The sequence below is a fragment of the Bufo bufo genome, chromosome 6 (assembly GCF_905171765.1).
Source record: "Bufo bufo chromosome 6, aBufBuf1.1, whole genome shotgun sequence".
NCBI classification, from domain to species: Eukaryota; Metazoa; Chordata; class Amphibia; order Anura; family Bufonidae; genus Bufo; species Bufo bufo.
This window is the reverse complement of record NC_053394.1, coordinates 270916546-270930443: the sequence shown is the minus strand read 5'-3', so window position 1 is coordinate 270930443 and position 13898 is coordinate 270916546. Positions and strand designations below refer to the sequence as shown.

At 45.7% G+C, this 13898-nt stretch overlaps 2 protein-coding genes across 5 annotated transcripts in view; one reads left to right on the top strand and one right to left on the bottom strand.

Moving 5' to 3' along the window:
* Window positions 1–13898, bottom strand: part of LRRC20 (leucine rich repeat containing 20) — an 801757-nt gene that overhangs the window by 361713 nt on the left and 426146 nt on the right. The gene's annotated exons all lie outside the window — the stretch shown is intronic.
* Window positions 1–13898, top strand: part of LOC121003240 (ropporin-1-like) — a 75692-nt gene that overhangs the window by 60265 nt on the left and 1529 nt on the right. For both annotated transcript variants that reach the window (XM_040434909.1, XM_040434910.1), the window contains exon 4: window positions 12652–12824. In XM_040434909.1, coding sequence (XP_040290843.1) covers window positions 12652–12824 — 173 coding nt within the window. The remainder of the gene's footprint in view (window positions 1–12651; window positions 12825–13898) is intronic.

Here is a 13898-nt window from a genome sequence, read left to right as displayed (position 1 = left end):
ACCTTCCTGACATCCACTATTTTAGACACGACATACTCGACAACATCATTAACAAAAACCGGCGGAGGCGAGGCTTTTGATGGTACTACCGGTTCAAAATATTTTTTAAGCAGAGATTTATGGAACACATTATGAATATAGATTGACTCGGGCAGCTCCAACCTAAAAGATACCGGGTTAATCACTTCCGTGATATTATATGGTCCAATAAAACGAGGAGCAAATTTTTTAGAAGTTACCTTGAGAGATAGATTCTTGGAGGACAACCATACTTTATCCCCAACCTGAAAGTTTACCCCCCTTGAACGTCTCCTATCGGCCTTGAGTTTTTGAGAACATTGAGCATTTTCTAGGTTCGATTTGAACCCGGGCCCAAACTGTGCACAGTTCGGAGGAGAGTTTATCCGCTTCAGGGTTAGAGGAGGAGACGGATGACCCAGAATGAAAACGGGGATGGAAACCATGGTTTCAAAAGAAAGGGGAGACCCCAGCGGAAGAATTGACACGGTTATTCAGAGCAAATTCAGCCAACAGAAGGAATTTGACCCATAATTGCTGGTCATCAGCAACATACAACCTCAAGAATTGTTCCACAGACTGATTAAGGCATTCAGTCTGCCCATTACTCTCAGGATGGTAGGCGGAAGAAAAAGACAATTAAATTTTACATCTTTGACAGAAGGCCCTCCAGAATTTGGACACAAACTGCACACCCCTGTCAGAAACAATATTTTCCGGGATGCCATGTAAACGAACAATCTCTCTCACAAAAATAGATGCCAGGGTTTTAGCATTCGGAAGTTTAGATAGGGGAATGAAATTAACCATCTTGCTAAACCTATCAACCACTACCCAAACCACAGTCTTACCCTCCGCCAGCTGTAGGTCAGTTATAAAGTCCATCGAGATATGGGACCAGGGTCTACTGGGAATGGGTAAGGGTCGTAGGTTACCAGCAGGGCGAGTCCTAGGTGTCTTAGACCTGGCACAAACCTCACAGGCTGACACGTAGGACTTGACATCCTTGGTCAGAGTGGGCCACCAATAAGATCTAGAAACCAGATCCTTAGTGCCCTCAACACCCGGATGTCCACAAAAGGCAGAATCGTGACACTCCCCCAACAGCTGGAGACGAAATTGTACGGGAACAAACTACTTATCTGTTGGGGTGGATGCCGGTGCCAGATGTTGTTCAGCCTTAATGCGAGCCGAGATATCCTGGGTTAGAGCTGCTAAGAAGATGTTTGTTGGTAGGATGGATTCAGGCAGCGTCTCAGTGGGTTGAAAAGCATGGAAGCTCCGAGATAATGCGTCTGCTTTCACATTTTTACTTCCCGGCCTGAACGTAATGGAGAAATCAAAACGGGTAAAAAACAGAGCCCATCGGGCTTGTCGGGGATTCAACCTCTTAGCTGACTCGAGAAACATTAGGTTTTTATGATCAGTGACAACAGTTACTCGATGCCTTGCCCCCTCCAAAAAATGCCTCCACTCCTCAAATGCCCATTTAATAGCCAGCAGCTCCCTATTCCCTATGTCGTAGTTTCTCTCCGTGGGAGAGAATTTCCTGGAGAAGAAGGCACACGGTCTTAGGTTAGTGAGGGTAGCAGGACCTTGTGAAAGGACTGCTCCTGCACCATCCTCGGACGCATCCACCTCCACAATAAAAGGTTTCTCCTGATCAGGCTGAATCAGAATGGGAGCGCTACTAAATGCCTTTTTTAAGGTTTCAAATGAAGCGATGGTCTTGGTAGACCAATTCTCCAAATCCGCCCCTTTCTTCGTAAGGTCGGTCAATGGCTTAGCAATTACAGAAAAATTCATGATAAATTTACGATAGTAATTAGCGAAACCCAAAAACCGTTGTAAAGCCTTTAAGGATGAAGGCCTTACCCATTCCTTAATTGCTAAAACCTTACCAAAATCCATCTTAAAGGCGTGAGGAGTCAAAACATGCCCTAGAAACAGTATCTCCTGTACACCAAAGACACATTTCTCTTGCTTAGCGGATAGCTGGTTCTCCCTCAACACCTCTAATACTTGTTTAACATGAGACACATGAGATTCGAAATCTGGAGAGAATATCAAAATGTCGTCAAGATAGACAATAATAAATTTACCTAAGAACTCCCTAAGAATATCGTTCATTAAGTTTTGGAACACAGCTGGGGCATTGCTGAGTCCAAAAGGCATCACCTGATATTCAAAGTGTCCTATCGGAGTATTGAACGCTGTCTTCCATTCGTCTCCCTCCTTGATTCGGATTAGATTGTATGCCCCTTTCAGGTCAATCTTGGAAAACCAGGTTGCCCCCAAAACCTGGTTAAATAAATCCGGAATCAATGGGAGAGAGTATCTATTTTGGACAGTGATCTTATTCAATCTCCGGTAATCAATACAAGGCCTAAGACCACCATCCTTCTTTTTAACAAAGAAAAACCCTGCTCCCATAGGAGAGACTGAAGGTCTAATATGCCCTTTAGCAAGGCTCTCCTTAATATAATCTTCCATAGCCTTGCGTACGGCTCTGAAAGATTATAAATTCGCCCTTTAGGAAATTCGGCACCCTCTATTAGCTCTATGGAGCAATCATAAGGTCTATGGGGGGGTAGAACCTCTGGAGTAGGGGATGGAAATGCATCAGAAAATTCTTTAATAACTGAGGGTAATGTATTAGACCTTACTGAAACCCCAGCCTGGACCACGGAGAAGCATGAGTCACACTTAGGTCCCCATTTCACCAACTCTCCTTTAGACCAATCAATTGTGGGGTTATGTAAACGGAGCCAAGGCAACCCTAGTACCACCTCAACCGGTAGGTTCTCCAGGACTAAAAGAGAACATCTCTCGGAGTGGCACGCACCCACGGTCAGAGAAATTTCAGAGGTACATGACCTCACCGTACCACCCATCAGGAGAGTAGCATCAATAGCCATGACATGGATAGGTGTAGGTAAAGCAAAAATTGGAATACCCAATTTACTAGCAAATTCAAAGTCAATAAAGCTGGCCGCTGAACCGGAATCAATAAAGGCCTTACCCGGCCACTTATTAACCCCCAGAGAAATTGTTATGGGTACCAAAAGCTTATATTTAGAAAAATCAGGGTGTACCTGGTCTTTAGGTTGTCTTGCCTTAGGAGATTTGTCAGAGAGGACCCTCTTAGGACACTTGTTGATCCAATGGCCAGGATCTCCACAGTAGAAGCACTCTCCGCGTCTGCGACGAAGATTACCCCGGGTCATGCCAACCTGCATGGGTTCCTCGGTGGAGGCCTCAGTGTTGTCCCTGGAAAAGGCCTCTGGCTAGAACACCATCTGAGAACAGAACTGTCGTTCTTGTCGTCTCTCTCTAACTCGTCGGTCAAGTCGGACAACTAGGGTCATCATCTCCTCTAAGGTCTCTGGAACTTGATAACTGACTAATAGATCTTTTAAATTATCAGACAGACCAGACCTAAACTGACTCTTCAGGGCTGGTTCATTCCATCCTGAGGGGACACACCACCATCTGAATTGGGTGCAATACTCCTCTGCAGGGAGATGGCCCTGGACCAGTGCCCTAAGAGCCGTCTCGGCTACCAGGGCCCTGTCTGGTTCATCATAGAGGGTACCCAGGGCCTGAAAAAAGAAGTCAGACAACTGGCCCCAGGAGGTAACGAGAATGCCCAGGCCTGGGGATCACCCTGTAGAAGAGAAATGATAATCCCCATGCGTTGGCTCTCGGGACTGGAGGACACGGAGCGCAAACGGAAGTAGAGTTTGCAACTCTCCTTAAAGGAGAGAAACCTCTTCCGGTCTCCAGAAAAGGGTTCTGGGAGCTTGATCTGGGGTTCAAAATGTGGACTGGAAGGCAGAGGAGTGGAAGAACCTTGCCCTAACTCACAAGATCGGAGTTTATCTCCTAGCTCCTGCACCACCTGTGTCAAGCTAGAGACATGGTCAGTCAGGGTAGTAAACGGATTCATGATACAGTGGTTATTGGGCCTGTTAATCTGTTATGGTCACGTCCACACACACACAGGGGGAAGGATAGTGACCACTGCGCTCCACCCTCACCCCTGGCCCTGCCTACTTGCCTCACGAGTCCTGATGACAGGGGACAACTGGACGACAGTCCCTAACTTAGGATATGTGCAGGGAAGACAAGACAAAATACGGAACATGAACGGACCGGGTCAGAACCAAGAGAGCTATGCAGTACAAAGGATTAAGCAATTTTGTATATGTACAAAACAGTCAATTTTTTATGGTTGTATTTTACTCATTTTTGGTCAATTGGCCTTTATTAAAAATATTGAGCCGTTCTGTCACAAAGTGGATAACAGTTTTTCTAGCTGTGTGACTAGTATTTTCACTTTCACTTTGTGCCGTCATCTAATAAACCTTATCTCTAAACTACTGAGAGGTCATAAATAGTGTTGAGCGAACACCTGGATGTTCGGGTTCGAGAAGTTCGGCCGAACTTCCCGGAAATGTTCGGGTTCGGGATCCGAACCCGAACCGAACTTCGTCCCGAACCCGAACCCCATTAAAGTCAATGGGGACCCGAACTTTTGGGCACTAAAAAGGCTGTAAAACAGCCCAGGAAAGAGTTAGAGGGCTGCAAAAGGCAGCAACATGTAGGTAAATCCCCTGCAAACAAATGTGGATAGGGAAATGAATTAAAATTAAAATTAAAAAAATAAAAATGAACCAATATCAATTGGACAGAGGTCCCATAGCAGAGAATCTGGCTTCACGTCAGCAGAGAATCAGTCTCTTCATGCCATAGCAAAGAATCTGGCTTCATGTCAGCAGAGAATCAGTCTCTTCATGCCATAGCAGAGAATCTGGCTTCATGTCAGCGCAGAATCAGTCTTCATGTCATAGCAGAGAATCAGGCTTCACGTCACCCACCACTGGAACAGGCCACTGTCACACATTTAGGCCCCGGCACCCAGACAGAGGAGAGAGGTCCTGTAACAGAGAATCTGGCCTTATGTCAGCACAGAATCTGTCTTCATGTCATAGCAGAGAATCAGGCATCACGTCACCCACCACTGGAACAGGCCACTGTCACACATTTAGGCCCAGGCACCCAGGCAGAGGAGAGAGGTCCCGTAACAGAGAATCTGGCCTTATGTCAGCACAGAATCTGTCTTAATGTCATAGCAGAGAATCAGGCTTCACGTCACCCACCACTGGAACAGGCCACTGTCACACATTTAGGCCCAGGCACCCAGGCAGAGGAGAGAGGTCCCGTAACAGAGAATCTGGCCTTATGTCAGCGCAGAATCTGTCTTCATGTCATAGCAGAGAATCAGGCATCACGTCACCCACCACTGGAACAGGCCTCTGTCACACATTTAGGCCCAGGCACCCAGGCAGAGGAGAGAGGTCCCGTAACAGAGAATATGGCCTTATGTCAGCGCAGAATCAGTCTTCATGTCATAGCAGAGAATCAGGCATCACGTCACCCACCACTGGAACAGGCCACTGTCACACATTTAGGCCCAGGCACCCAGGCAGAGGAGAGAGGTCCCGTAACAGAGAATCTGGCCTTATGTCAGCGCAGAAACTGTCTTCATGTCATAGCAGAGAATCAGGCATCACGTCACCCACCACTGGAACAGGCCACTGTCACACATTTAGGCCCCGGCACCCAGGCAGAGGAGAGAGGTCCCGTAACAGAGAATCTGGCCTTATGTCAGCACAGAATCTGTCTTCATGTCATAGCAGAGAATCAGGCATCACGTCACCCACCACTGGAACAGGCCACTGTCACACATTTAGGCCCAGGCACCCAGGCAGAGGAGAGAGGTCCCGTAACAGAGAATCTGGCCTTATGTCAGCACAGAATCTGTCTTCATGTCATAGCAGAGAATCAGGCTTCACGTCACCCACCACTGGAACAGGCCACTGTCACACATTTAGGCCCAGGCACCCAGGCAGAGGAGAGAGGTCCCGTAACAGAGAATCTGGCCTTATGTCAGCGCAGAATCTGTATTCATGTCATAGCAGAGAATCAGGCTTCACGTCACCCACCACTGGAACAGGCCACTGTCACACATTTAGGCCCCGGCACCCAGACAGAGGAGAGCGGTCCCGTAACAGAGAATCTGGCCTTATGTCAGCGCAGAATCTGTCTTCATGTAATAGCAGAGAATCAGGCTTCACGTCAGCCACCACTGGAACAGGCCACTGTCACACATTTAGGCCCCGGCACCCAGACAGAGGAGAGGTTCATTCAACTTTGGGTTGCCCCACAATATAATGGTAAAATGAAATTAAAAATAGTATTGAATGAGGAAGTGCCCTGGAGTAGAATAATATATTGTTAAGGGGAGGTAGTTAATATCTAATCTGCACAAGGGATGAACAGGTCCTGTGGGATCCATGCCCGGTTCATTTTTATGAACGTCAGCTTGTCCACATTGGCTGTAGACAGGCGGCTGCGTTTGTCTGTAATGACGCCCCCTGCCGTGCTGAATACACGTTCAGACAAAACGCTGGCCGCCGGGCAGGCCAGCACCTCCAAGGCATAAAAGGCTAGCTCTGGCCACGTGGACAATTTGGAGACCCAGAAGTTGAATGGGGCCGAACCATCAGTCAGTACGTGGAGGGGTGTGCACAGGTACTGTTCCACCATGTTAGTGAAATGTTGCCTCCTGCTAACACGTTCCGTATCAGGAGGTGGTGCAGTTAGCTGTGGCGTGGTGACAAAACTTTTCCACATCTCTGCCATGCTAACCCTGCCCTCAGAGGAGCTGGCCGTGACACAGCTGCGTTGGCGACCTCTTGCTCCTCCTCTGCCTTCGCCTTGGGCTTCCACTGGTTCCCCTGTGACATTTTGGAATGCTCTCAGTAGCGCGTCTACCAACGTGCGCTTGTACTCGCGCATCTTCCTATCACGCTCCAGTGTAGGAAGTAAGGTGGGCACATTGTCTTTGTACCGGGGATCCAGCAGGGTGGCAACCCAGTAGTCTGCACACGTTAAAATGTGGGCAACTCTGCTGTCGTTGCGCAGGCACTGCAGCATGTAGTCGCTCATGTGTGCCAGGCTGCCCAGAGGTAAGGACAAGCTGTCCTCTGTGGGAGGCGTATCGTCATCGTCCTGTGTTTCCCCCCAGCCACGCACCAGTGATGGGCCCGAGCTGCTTTGGGTGCCACCCCGCTGTGAACATGCTTCATCCTCATCCTCCTCCACCTCCTCCTCATCCTCGTCCTCCTCGTCCTCCAGTAGTGGGCCCTGTCTGGCCACATTTGTACCTGGCCTCTGGTGTTGCAAAAAACCTCCCTCTGAGTCACTTTGAAGAGACTGGCCTGAAAGTTCTAAAAATGACCCTTCTTCCTCCTCTTCCTCCTGGTCCACCTCCTCTTCCATCATCGCCCTAAGTGTTTTCTCAAGGAGACATAGAAGTGGCATTGTAACGCTGATAACGGCGTCATCGCCACTGGCCATGTTGGTGGAGTACTCGAAACAGCGCAACAGGGCACACAGGTCTCGCATGGAGGCCCAGTCATTGGTGGTGAAGTGGGTCTGATCCGCAGTGCGACTGACCCGTGCGTGCTGCAGCTGAAACTCCACTATGGCCTGCTGCTGCTCGCACAGTCTGTCCAGCATATGCAAGGTGGAGTTCCACCTGGTGGGCACGTCGCATATGAGGCGGTGAGCGGGAAGGCCGAAGTTACGCTGTAGCGCAGACAGGCGAGCAGCGGCAGGGTGTGAACGCCAGAAGAGCGAACAGACGGCCCGCACTTTATGCAGCAGCTCTGACATGTCGGGGTAGTTACGAATGAACTTCTGCACCACCAAATTCAGCACATGCGCCAGGCAAGGGATGTGCGTCAAACCGGCTAGTCCCAGAGCTGCAACGAGATTTCGCCCATTATCGCACACCACCAGGCCGGGCTTGAGGCTCACCGGCAGCAACCACTCGTCGGTCTGTTGTTCTATACCCCGCCACAACTCCTGTGCGGTGTGGGGCCTGTCCCCCAAACATATGAGTTTCAGAATGGCCTGCTGACGTTTACCCCGTGCTGTGCTGAAGTTGGTGGTGAAGGTGTGTGGCTGACTGGATGAGCAGGTGGAAGAAGAGGAGGAGGAAGCTGAGTAGGAGGAGGAGCAGACAGGAGGCAAAGAATGTTGCCCTGCGATCCTTGGCGGCGGAAGGACATGCGCCAAATAGCTCTCCGCCAGCCGCCACTACATTTACCCAGTGTGCAGTTAGGGAGATATAGCGTCCCTGGCCTTGCTTACTGGTCCACGTATCTGTGGTTAGGTGGACCTTGCCACAGATGGCGTTGCGCAGTGCACACTTGATTTTATCGGACACTTGTTTGTGCAGGGAAGGCACGGCTCTCTTAGAGAAGTAGTGGCGGCTGGGAACAACATACTGTGGGACAGCAAGTGACATGAGCTGTTTGAAGCTGTGTGTGTCCACCAGCCTAAATGACAGCATTTCATAGGCCAGTAGTTTAGAAATGCTGGCATTCAGGGCCAGGGATCGAGGGTGGCTAGGTGAGAATTTACGCTTTCTCTCAAATGTTTGTGAGATGGAGAGCTGAACGCTGCCGTGTGACATGGTTGAGATGCTTGGTGACGCAGGTGGTGGTGTTGGTGGTACATCCCATGTTTGCTGGGCGGCAGGTGCCAACGTTCCTCCAGAGGCGGAGGAAGAGGCCGAGGCGGCGGCAGCAGAAGAGGCCGAGGCGGCGGCAGCAGCAGCAGAAGAGGCCGAGGCGGCAGCAGCAGAAGATGTAGCAGGGGGAGCCTGAGTGACTTCCTTGTTTTTAAGGTGTTTACTCCACTGTAGTTCATGCTTTGCATGCAGGTGCCTGGTCATGCAGGTTGTGCTAAGGTTCAGAACGTTAATGCCTCGCTTCAGGCTCTGATGGCACAGCGTGCAAACCACTCGGGTCTTGTCGTCAGCACATTGTTTGAAGAAGTGCCATGCCAGGGAACTCCTTGAAGCTGCTTTTGGGGTGCTCGGTCCCAGATGGCGGCGGTCAGTAGCAGGCGGTGTCTCTTGGCGGCGGGTGTTCTGATTTTTCCCACTGCTCCCTCTTTTGCTACGCTGTTGGCTCGGTCTCACCACTGCCTCTTCCTCCGAACTGTGAAAGTCAGTGGCACGACCTTCATTCCATGTGGGGTCTAGGACCTCATCGTCCCCTGCATCGTCTTCCACCCAGTCTTGATCCCTGACCTCCTGTTCAGTCTGCACACTGCAGAAAGACGCAGCAGTTGGCACCTGTGTTTCGTCATCATCAGAGACGTGCTGAGGTGGTATTCCCATGTCCTCATCATCAGGAAAAATAAGTGGTTGTGAGTTAGTGCATTCTATCTCTTCCACCCCTGGGGAAGGGCTAGGTGGATGCCCTTGGGAAACCCTGGCAGCAGAGTCTTCAAACAGCATAAGAGACTGCTGCATAACTTGAGGCTCAGACAGTTTCCCTGATATGCATGGGGGTGATGTGACAGACCGATGGGCTTGGTTTTCATGCGCCATCTGTGCGCTTTCTGCAGAAGACTGGGTGGGAGATAATGTGAACGTGCTGGATCCACTGTCGGCCACCCAATTGACTAATGCCTGTACCTGCTCAGGCCTTACCATCCTTAGAACGGCATTGGGCCCCACCAAATATCGCTGTAAATTCTGCTGGCTACTGGGACCTGAGGTAGTTGGTTCACTAGGACGTGTGGCTGTGGCAGAACGGCCACGTCCTCTCCCAGCACCAGAGGGTCCACTAACACCACCACGACCATGTCCACGTCCGCGTCCCTTATTAGATGTTTTCCTCATTGTTCCCGTTCACCACAATTTTGAGAATGGCAAATTTGGGAATGCTTTTTAAACCCAGAACAAAAAGTCTGCTTTTACGGTCACTACAAATAACTTGACCAGCTAAAACTGTGCAGATTTGGTTGAATAGAGATGTGAGACCTGTTTTTTTTTGCGCTGTGTGACAGTTATAGGTTTAATCACAGAATGACACTTCTATCAGCACGCTAGCGTGTGTCTTAGGTTTTTCTGAATGATACTATCAATAACTTCAATGTAAGATTTTCTTTTTGGGATAGATTTCAAGTAGGCCTGAAATACCACAAACTAGTTATTTTCAGAATGGCAAATTTGGGAATGCTTTTTCAACCCAGAACAAAAAGTCTGCTTTGACGGTCACTACAAATAACTTGACCAGCTAAAACTGTGCAGATTTGGTTGAATAGAGATGTGAGACCTGTTTTTTTTTGCGCTGTGTGACAGTTATAGGTTTAATCACAGAATGACACCTCTATCAGCACGCTAGCGTGTGTCTTAGGTTTTTCTGAATGATACTATCAATAACTTCAATGTAAGATTTTCTTTTTGGGATAGATTTCAAGTAGGCCTGAAATACCACAAACTAGTTATTTTCAGAATGGCAAATTTGGGAATGCTTTTTCAACCCAGAACAAAAAGTCTGCTTTGACGGTCACTACAAATAACTTGACCAGCTAAAACTGTGCAGATTTGGTTGAATAGAGATGTGAGACCTGTTTTTTTTTGCGCTGTGTGACAGTTATAGGTTTAATCACAGAATGACACTTCTATCAGCACGCTAGTGTGTGTCTTAGGTTTTTCTGAATGACACTATCAATACCTTCAATGTAAGATTTTCTTTTTGGGATAGATTTCAAGTAGGCCTCAAATACCACAAACTAGTTATTTTGAGAATGGCAAATTTGGGAATGCTTTTTCAACCCAGAACAAAAAGTCTGCTTTTACGGTCACTACAAATAACTTGACCAGCTAAAACTGTACAGATTTGGTTGAATAAAGATGTGAGACTTTTTTTTTTTTGCGCTGTGTGACAGTTATAGGTTTAATCACAGAATGACACTTCTATCAGCACGCTAGCATGTGTCTTAGGTTTTTCTGAATGATACTATCAATAACTTCAATGTAAGATTTTCTTTTTGGGATAGATTTCAAGTAGGCCTGAAATACCACAAACTAGTTATTTTCAGAATGGCAAATTTGGGAATGCTTTTCAACCCAGAACAAAAAGTCTGCTTTGACGGTCACTACAAATAACTTGACCAGCTAAAACTGTGCAGATTTGGTTGAATAGAGATGTGAGACCTGTTTTTTTTTGCGCTGTGTGACAGTTATAGGTTTAATCACAGAATGACACCTCTATCAGCACGTTAGCGTGTGTCTTAGGTTTTTCTGAATGATACTATCAATAACTTCAATGTAAGATTTTCTTTTTGGGATAGATTTCAAGTAGGCCTGAAATACCACAAACTAGTTATTTTCAGAATGGCAAATTTGGGAATGCTTTTTCAACCCAGAACAAAAAGTCTGCTTTGACGGTCACTACAAATAACTTGACCAGCTAAAACTGTGCAGATTTGGTTGAATAGAGATGTGAGACCTGTTTTTTTTTGCGCTGTGTGACAGTTATAGGTTTAATCACAGAATGACACTTCTATCAGCACGCTAGTGTGTGTCTTAGGTTTTTCTGAATTACACTATCAATACCTTCAATGTAAGATTTTCTTTTTGGGATAGATTTCAAGTAGGCCTCAAATACCACAAACTAGTTATTTTGAGAATGGCAAATTTGGGAATGCTTTTTCAACCCAGAACAAAAAGTCTGCTTTTACGGTCACTACAAATAACTTGACCAGCTAAAACTGTACAGATTTGGTTGAATAAAGATGTGAGACTTTTTTTTTTTTGCGCTGTGTGACAGTTATAGGTTTAATCACAGAATGACACTTCTATCAGCAGGCTAGCGTGTGTCTTAGGTTTTTCTGAATGATACTATCAATAACTTCAATGTAAGATTTTCTTTTTGGGATAGATTTCAAGAAGGCCTGAAATACCACAAACTAGTTATTTTCAGAATGGCAAATTTGGGAATGCTTTTTCAACCCAGAACAAAAAGTCTGCTTTGACGGTCACTACAAATAACTTGACCAGCTAAAACTGTGCAGATTTGGTTGAATAGAGATGTGAGACCTGTTTTTTTTTGCGCTGTGTGACAGTTATAGGTTTAATCACAGAATGAAACTTCTATCAGCACGCTAGCGTGTGTCTTAGGTTTTTCTGAATGATACTATCAATAACTTCAATGTAAGATTTTCTTTTTGGGATAGATTTCAAGTAGGCCTGAAATACCACAAACTAGTTATTTTCAGAATGGCAAATTTGGGAATGCTTTTTCAACCCAGAACAAAAAGTCTGCTTTGACGGTCACTACAAATAACTTGACCAGCTAAAACTGTGCAGATTTGGTTGAATAGAGATGTGAGACCTGTTTTTTTTTGCGCTGTGTGACAGTTATAGGTTTAATCACAGAATGACACTTCTATCAGCACGCTAGCGTGTGTCTTAGGTATTATATTGCTAGCGGTCCTGCTAATCATTAGAATGAATAACACATTGTAAGTGGTTAAACATTTAAGTGATCATAGTTCCTTCATTCCGATGATCGGTGTTGATCCCTTAAGTCCTTAAGTCAGACCCCATGAGAAAACATTGATGGCCATCCTAAAGATAGACCATCAATATTTTAGTCCCAGAATACTATTTTGACATCTTACACAGCAAGGTTTGCCCAATGATAGTTATTTGTTTTGTTCTCCAAAAGATCTTATAAACATGTATTTTCTTTTCAACAGACAATTGCTAGAACCCTGAAAATTGCATGTGAAGTTTTGTCAGAAGAAGACAGTGGGCCTCCTAGTATCCAATTCAGCACATTCCAGTTCCTTTACAGCTTTCTTGCAGAAGTGGACGGCGAAGTATTGGAAACACAAGTTCATCAAATGCTGTCTTATTTAGAACAACAAGTGTAAGTCTCAAACAGTTCCTGAAAACTTCTCCAAGGGGTAAATTAATATATTAAAAGACTGAGCAAAATATATTGATGGAGGAAAGAACTATCAGCTTCAAATATAGGACAGAAGAGACTTTTGTGCTCCTGCTCCAAAAGGATTTCTAAACTGATACACTGTGAATTGTCCATGAGCTTTAAAGGTTTATTCCCATTTATTAAATTGCTGGCACATCACATGGGATAAGTCACCTCATGTCTGACCTCTGGGACCCCCACTATTCTTGAGAATGAGGGGCCCTTTCAAAGTGTTTCCCTGCACAGCAGCATTAGGGCATCTGCTGCATAGTTTCCTTCTATTGTAGCTCAATCAATCTTCTTCTTCATTCTTGGATTGGCAGGGGTCTCAAGGGTCTGACCTCCAACATCATAAAGTGATCCCAGTAATATGCCAGCATTTATTCAGATGGAAAAAAATAACCCTTTAACCCTTTTAAACATTTGTGGTTTATTTGACTAAAGCAAAATCAATAAAATCTTGTCTTGCTATTTTATTATATATTTTTTCATCCTGAATAATTCCTGGCTTCAAAATAAGTAAATGTAACATTCAGTAAAAAAAAAAAAAAAAAAGAGAATAGAATCTTAAGATAAAGTTTTCATTTTCTTAGACAATCCATTGCTAACAGGTATACAAAAAACGCTGACAGTCATGCAATCTTCAAATACAATAGAAACTAACATAAAGGAGAGGCATACAAAGAATTCATGGCCTCCATATTAAACTTAGAAAGGGCTCCACCCCCACTGAGAGTTTGGACTGGGCCAATATAAATTTTTGTGGTTTCGTTTTTATCTATTCACCTCCCATGAGCCATAAATTTTCTTTACATTAGTGTTCACATACATATGTGGGGCTTGTTTTTCTCAGAATAAGTTGTATTTAAAAAAAAGGCTAAAATCTTTGTGGGGGTGAAACTGAAAAAAACTAAAATTTATATAGTTTTCATTATATTTTAATGCGTATAAAAAAAACTTTGAAACAACATTTTTTACAGTCACCATATTCTGATCCCTACAGCTTTTTATATT